The 7,719-nt window shown below is 41.3% G+C and overlaps 1 protein-coding gene across 1 annotated transcript; it reads left to right on the forward strand.

Moving 5' to 3' along the window:
* Nucleotides 1–2,357: 2,357 nt before the first annotated feature.
* On the forward strand, nucleotides 2,358–3,928 carry LOC111590298 (L10-interacting MYB domain-containing protein-like). The gene is made up of 2 exons (XM_023301225.2): nucleotides 2,358–2,977; nucleotides 3,050–3,928. Exons 1-2 carry the CDS (start codon nucleotides 2,657–2,659, stop codon nucleotides 3,593–3,595), a joined length of 867 nt encoding a protein of 288 aa, XP_023156993.1. The 5' UTR covers nucleotides 2,358–2,656; the 3' UTR covers nucleotides 3,596–3,928.
* Nucleotides 3,929–7,719: the final 3,791 nt, after the last annotated feature.

Below are 7,719 nucleotides of genomic sequence, written 5' to 3' on the forward strand. Positions count from 1 at the left end.
TATAATGGAGAACTAAATTCATATTGTTTAGAAATTCTTTCATAGGCACACAACGGTTTTGCTAATTACTAACTCTCAATTTAATGCCAGATGAAGAAAATTAACACTTTGTACAGGTGCAAGGTTCTGATGAGCAAGGTATAGGCAACAGAGCATGTTAAAGATACAGTAAATTCAATGAACCGATCCATTCCACGTCTCCTATGTTCAGCTTCTCTGGGATCAAATTCTTCTCTGCTCACAACTAGCAGGCCCATGCTTATTCCCATAGCGTTAACTGCCAGTTCAGAAAGATAACATGAGTGAGTTGTAGCTACAGCGTACTTAGCAAACCTAAAGTTGCTGCTAAAGCGTGCTTAGCAAACCTAAAGTTGCTGCTACAGCGTACTTAGCAAACCTAAAGTTTAACAGCAATACCAGATGACCATTAAAAGTAAGAGAACATATCTGGTGCACATGGAAGATTGGCGCACATGGTGCACATATTAAATTAGCACCACTCATTTTAAATCTAATGTCTCTAGTTGTTTGATATATTTTGTTAAGAACAACCTTTATCGTGGTGATGTGTAGTGGTGGAAGGTGTTATTTGTAAATTGAATGATCAACTAAAGACATTAGATCTATAATGAGTGATGATGATTTAATATATACAACATGTGCACCAATCTTCTATGTGCACCAGATATGCCCTCTAAAAGTAAACACAAAACCTGTTATTGAACATACGAAACAGTTTGATATACCATGTAACACTTACGCAAGGATTTTCCTTCGAATGAAAATAGAGGAGCCACAGCTGACCAGACAGAATAGGATATGGAGCTGAAAGGGTAAAGATCACTAGCAGGGAGTGAAATATCTTTTGTGGCTGTTTGGTTCAGCTTCTCGCGGGATTCTGGCCGCCAGAAGCTGAAGCCCTTCCCAAACGCGCGGCTTCTGCTCCCGCTTCTCTCCGGCGCGCTTGGCTGAGAAGCCAGCCGACTACGCGAAGACAGAAGCGCCCCTGAGGTCGCTTCCGCGCAAAGCCGCATCAGTTGGGTAGGGTTCGCACCCGCGCCGCTCCTCAACTCTCTCGTCCCCATCGCTAATCCCATCGCCGCCGCCGGTGTCCTCCATCGCATCTCCCTCCGCCGCGCGGGTCCTCTTCGCAGGTAAGCTACCTCTCATCCATGCCGCCGTTCGTCCGCCGCCGCACTGGTTTTCGCTCCGTAACCCGTTCTCAGCGCTAGGGTTTCACCGCGGACCCGCAAATCCTTCGTGACCTCCCTCTGCTATCGTCAACCAGTGGACTCGTCCCCCCCTTTCCTATCTCGGCGACGACGCAGGTACAATCTTCCTCTTCGCAACTCCTATTTTGATTATCCGGATCCGTTGCATCCCCATGACTTCATTAGGGGTTAGGTTTCATTTACGTCCTTGGTTAAGATGTTACTGCCTCGTGTATTACCTCGTAGCAACGTCATGCACATATGCAAATAATCGATTGTTGGTTACGGTTGAGTGGAAATCATTGATTGGTGTTCATGTTTGTTGCAGCCGACCCAATATTACATTTCAATAAGTGCATACTAGTAGGTTCACACATGTCAAGTTTTTGAGTACATGAAAACGGATTACCATCGACTTACTTACGTTTATGTTCTTCAGATTTCCCCAGCAACTCGGATTATTCGTCTGAGGATCCAAGAGCCACTTCAACCAAGGTTTAGCCCTATTCTTTGCTCATGCTTTGTTTCTTTGGTTTGTCAATGTAGTGATTACGAATTCTGGTCATGTTTTGGGTAATCCATGCACAGTGTGTTCTAAGTTTTACTACTACACAGTTGCCTATTTAATTGTGGTAATTGTCCCCTACTTTGGTAGCAGCCTAGGCACAGGACATGGGACTACACCTTTTTTTGTAGATAGTCCCCATGTCTGCTATACTAACGACCTAACAAATCCACATCAGATGGACTCAGCAGACTCCATAGCCGACAAGGCAATTGGAAGGATGCAAGAGATTTCCGACAAGATATTTTCCGTAGCGAGGGAAACAATCCGGCCTGGACGCGGGTTGACCTCATTTGATGCTACCAAACTACGTGTAGCTTTGGAGGAGATAGCTTGCATGCTGGAGCAAGACTCCCTGGTGTTGCAAGAGCATTTGGACATCGTGAACAACTTTAACATCCCGGTTGACAGCAGCTATGAACCTTCTACCTTGTCGTCACCACCCCCATCTGACGACGACCTGACTCCACATTGGGACTTTACGGAGCATTTCGAAAACTTCTGGGGAGTTGAATATGACTCCGATCAGATGCCTTCGTTTAGTGACAATGATGTTTAAGGAAGTAGGGAGTGAACCTTGCAGTTAGGTCTTTGAATAACAGGGTTGAAGTCCCTTAGCTTTTGTGTAGTAAGGGCGTAGGAAACAGGGAATCAGTTTGTTCTTTTGGTTAATGGGCTGCTGTAAATGTGTTCCCTGTCATTTTGTGTCCAGTTCGAGTTTATTTAAGGTTCTAGTTCTGTAAGTAAGGAAATTGGAATATTCGTACGTATGGTTTTATCTTACCATAATGTGGCCAGTATATTATTCATCGTTTTGCTGTTTTTGAATCCGACAACACTAGTACCCTATGTTGAAAACTGTACACTTGTTATGCACTAGATGGACAAGTCCGGCAAAGTGATTGCTAAGTGGGATAGTAGAGCAACCAAAATTTTCACAGAAATTTGTGTAGAAGAGGTCAATGCTCGCAACAGGCCACAACAATTCCTAAATGCAGAAGGGTATGCTAACCTGATAAGGAAGTTCAAGGAACGCACTGGTCGCACTTACACCAGGGATCAAATGAAGAATAGGTGGGACTCGTTGAAGAGAATGTTCACCCAGTGGAAAACTCTTAATGAAAGGGCTACAGGTCTTGGTCGAGACCCTCATACTGGTTCAATCAGTGCGCCAGATGAGTGGTGGGCGAAGCAAAATGAAGTAAGTTCATATTTTTTTCGTAGACTATCATTAGTATTGGCCATCTAAAAGTAGGACTACGAATTGGTGCAGGCAATGCCAGGTTGTATTATGTTCAAAACAGGCCCCCTAGAGAATGAGGACGAGCTAAAGGTTATGTTTGGACCCATTGTCTGCACAAATGAAAGAACCCTGGTTCCTGGCGTGGAGGACGCTAATTCATCATCTGATGATCATTTGGACCACACTTTTGGTGGGGGTGAAAACAGCACACCTGACCCCTGCACAAATACAACTGGTAAGCGTAAGATGCGCCATGATTCCCCTAAACCAAAGAAGAAAAAAGATTCGAGGGAAGAGTACATGAAAAGACTTGTGGAGGCTTTTGAGTCCCGCTCAATGACCACGAACAAGTCCATTACCTCTTCTGAGAATGACCCGGTCCGATTAGAGATTAAAAAGCAGTTGCTTCAAGTAAAGGAAGATGGATCACCTGAAGGGAGCGAACTACATTTGTTTGCGACTCATCTTCTGATTCATAAGAAGTATAGAGATGTTTTTGCAAACTTGGAGACAAAAGAAGGAAGAATCGCTTGGCTTCGCAATGCTTACGAGTTAGAAACTAAGAAGACCACTTAGCTGCTGGACGTCCGACAAGAGTGTCCAACATGTTTACTATTGTCGTTCGTTGTTTTTTAATGAGTCATGTCGTACATGGTCCTGGTCAGACAACTGAGGCTTATTTGTTCAGTCTGTTAGTTCTGTCTGCTTAATGAGTCCTGTCGTGTCTGTTTTCGTTAGTACCATTTTTGCTTTGCAACAATTTTCCATAAATTCGAGTTGACCATGTATCAGAATAATATGAGTTGTATGTTTGTGAACTATGTGAATGTGTGAACTTCTTATGCCTGTAAAGTCTTGCACTAGTTGAGTATGTGAACTGTGGTTGCATATGAAATTGTGGCTCTTGGTTGTCTCCATGCAGATGTCTCATCCTGATGAAATGGATGCACACTCATCTGATGATGAAATGGATGCACACTCATCTGATGATGAAATGGATGCACACACATCTACTGACGAAACAGATGGAGAATTTCTTGTTGCTCTTTATGCTGTTGACATTTGGGGTAGGCATTTGAGTCGGGCTCCTAGAAGAACATTGGTCGAATCTGGTATTCAATGGGTCCAAAGAACGTTGGAGATTAGTAACGACTGTTTTGACATGTTTCGGATGCGAAGGACTGTTTTTCGACGATTGCATGACACTTTGGTACAAAATTATGGTCTGCTACCAAGTAGGGGTGTGAGTACTATGGAAGCTCTTGGCTTATTCTTGTGGGCATGCGGGGGTCCACAATCATTTAGGCAGATCAGAAATAAATTTGGCCACTCATTGGAAACAATTAGCCGGAAGTATAGTGATGTCCTTAACGCACTTTATAAGATGTCATCGGACACAATCAAGCCAAAAGACCCCCATTTTGTAGAGATTCATCAGCGTTTGCGAGAGGCGAGGTTTTGGCCACACTTCAATGATTGCATAGGAGCAATAGATGGTAGTCACTTCCCAGCGGCAGTCCCGGCTTCAGAACAAGCGAAATATATAGGCCGACACGGTTACACGTCGCAGAATGTAATGGCCGTATGTGACTTCGATATGAGGTTTACATTTGTTGTGACAGGATGGCCAGGTTCCGTACATGACACAAGAGTACTACAGGATACATTATTAACTTATGCGGACAGGTTCCCCCATCCACCGGAAGGTATATACATATTATGTTCTTTAGTATTATACACTACTATTTTATGTCATATGTACGTAACATTTGTATGTTGAGTTTGTGCAGGTAAATACTATCTTGTCGATTCGGGTTATCCAAATAGAAAGGGGTACCTTGCACCTTATAAGGGTCAGAAGTACCACATTACGGAATGGCAAAATGCGAGGCAACCTATTGGGAGTAAAGAAGTTTTCAACTATGCGCACTCATCCCTACGAAATGTTATTGAGCGATCATTTGGGGTGCTAAAAATGAAGTGGAGAATTCTATTAAGTCTCCCTTCATTTTCGCTTGAGAAACAATCGAAGATAATTATTGCATGCATGACACTGCATAACTTCATTAGAGATAGTGCTCTACACGATAGAGATTTTGATGAAGTAGGACCTAATAGCCTAAGTCATGATGTACCTTCAGGTGAGAGTAGTACTAGCACATCTGATGAGTTAGACATGAGTGCTTTTCGAGATGCAATTGCAAATGCATTAGTGTCGTAGTTACCTTAGCGCAATTGTAACGGTACTTATGATGTAATCAACTCCACTAATTAGTTTGTAATGAACTTTATCTGCGTTATGGGTTTCATTGTATCGTTTGTTTCAACAGAATCTGCAACTTGAGAATCTGTATCCAAACACGTAGATTCTGACGAACAGCTTTTCTGCACAGCTGGCGAACCAAACACCTAAATTCTAACCACCAGCTTTTCCCAACAGCCAGCTTTTCCCCACAGCCAGCTTTTCAGATAAGCTGGTCAGAAAAAAGCCGAACCAAACACGCCCTTTGTCTAATATATGAAGTGATGATAATCTTAGCAGGTAAAACAAGAAAGACCACCCAAACTTCGAAGCACTTTTAGTCCTGTAATACAAGTTTAAATAAACATAATGTGAAATGAAGGAAGGTACAATGTGGCAATGTGCATGAATAGACACAGCAGAAACATATACACAACCTCATCGCAGTTTGTGTTATCAGGTTTATCGATAGGCTTTTGCAAGTCATCAACTCTGTTGGGAAATAAAAGGATTGAATATGTATGACCATCTTAGCTTGGTGGTATTCGAAGTTTAAATAAGCAAGGATTCAGGTATAAGAAATACAGCTGTAAAACAGAGTGACCTAGAGCATTTTCTAAGCAATGTTGTCCCACAAATGGGGCTAGTTTTCAATGTTAGGAGCGCTGAAACACAGTGAAAACTTTGATCAAGGAAAAACATATTCTTTTATGGTGTTTCCTGAATCTTATAACACCTTCAAACTGACCAGAATGAAGTAAAACTGAAAGAAAAAAAATTAAATCTTGCTGACATTATAGATAATATAGCACTGTCCTGAATCATGATTGAGAGTGCACAAGAACTTCAACTTTGCACAGGGATAATAAGTTCTGCTTGTGATGCGTTTTTACAAAACATGTAAAGAAGCAGACATGGATACCAAAACACGGAGTGACGAGGAGCCAAGGCAGTGTAATATAGTATTTTAGTTGAGAAAACAGACAAAGAACTTAACTTGATTTTTTTTATGAGAAAGGTAAAATGTAGTAATTTACCAACCTCAGAACCATTAGGCCTTGTTTGGTTATTTTCAATCCATATGATTAGAGAGGATTGATACGAATTGGAGGGGATTTTGACTTACTAGGGATTGAAACCCCCTCAATACCTCTCAATCCATATAGATTGGGTAGAACCGAACAAGCCATTAGAGGGAACGAAACCAAGGAGTACCCCATAATTTATCTAGGTACTTTAGATGACACATCCTTCATAGGAGCATCATCATAATCTGCAAAATGAATGAATGCTTGACATTTCACGAACCAAATTGAGAAAACTTCAATTACACAGAAACACATTACACCGGAGGCAAACTGCAAATGTGACTCTTTGCATATTTTTGTCCATGTAAACTTGAGCAATATAGCATTATCTAAAACATTGGAATGAATGACAGAGCAATAACTTTTGTACTATCTAAAACATTCAAGATCATGTTCTTTGTCTCACCTGAACACCTCAGAAGTGTTAGATTGACTAGTTCAAAATATGAGGTTGGATGACTTAAGAAAAGAGTTAGTCCAGCTTCTAGAAAAGCATAAGAACTGTCTCATAGTTCTTGATGACCTATCCTCTATTGAAGAATGGAACTTGGTTAAAGATCAATTGGAAAAAGCTAAACGGATCATAGTCTCCACAAGACAAAATAGTGTTGCCAAATATTGTTCGGGAGGAGACAATAACACGCACAAACTTCAATACCTGAAACAAGAGTTCGAACAACTGTTCCAAAGCGAACGGCGCCAAGAGGAGGCACTTGAACTCTTCCAAAAGAAGGTACTTTCTGAACATTTCTTTGTCAATTATTATTTACTAGTCCATCAACATGAACACTTACGCAAGGATTTTCCTTCGAATGAAAATAGAGGAGCCACAGCTGACCAGACAGAATAGGATATGGAGCTGAAAGGGTAAAGATCACTAGCAGGGAGTGAAATATCTTTTGTCTAATATATGAAGTGATGATTACCAGTTAAAACAAGAAAAACCACCCAAACTTCGAAGCACTTTTAGTCCTGTAATACAAGTTTAAATAAACATAATGTGAAATGAAGGAAGGTACAGTGTGGCAATGTGCATGAATAGACACAGCAGAAACATATACACAACCTCATCGCTGTTTATGTTATCAGGTTTATCAACAGGCTTTTGCAAGTCATCAACTCTGTTGGGAAAGAAAATGATTGAATATGTATGCCCATCTTAACTTGGTGGTATTCGAAGCTTAAACAAGCAAGGATTCAGGTATAAGAAATACAGCTGTAAAACAGAGTGACCTAGAGCATTTTCTAAGCAATGTTGTCCCACAGATGGGGCTAGTTTTCAATGATAGGAGCGCTGAAACACAGTGAAAACTTTGATCAAGGAAAAACATATATTCTTTTATGGCGTTTCCTGAATCTTATAACACCTT

This window comes from Zea mays, chromosome 10 (genome assembly GCF_902167145.1).
Source record: "Zea mays cultivar B73 chromosome 10, Zm-B73-REFERENCE-NAM-5.0, whole genome shotgun sequence".
NCBI classification, from domain to species: domain Eukaryota; kingdom Viridiplantae; phylum Streptophyta; class Magnoliopsida; order Poales; family Poaceae; genus Zea; species Zea mays.

Coding starts and splice junctions, on each gene's coding strand:
- LOC111590298 (XM_023301225.2), top strand. CDS start 2,657: ATGGACAAGTCCGGCAAAGTGATTGCTAAGTGGGATAGTAGAGCAACC. Junction 2,978..3,049: donor GGTGGGCGAAGCAAAATGAA/GTAAGTTCATAT, acceptor GAATTGGTGCAG/GCAATGCCAGGTTGTATTAT.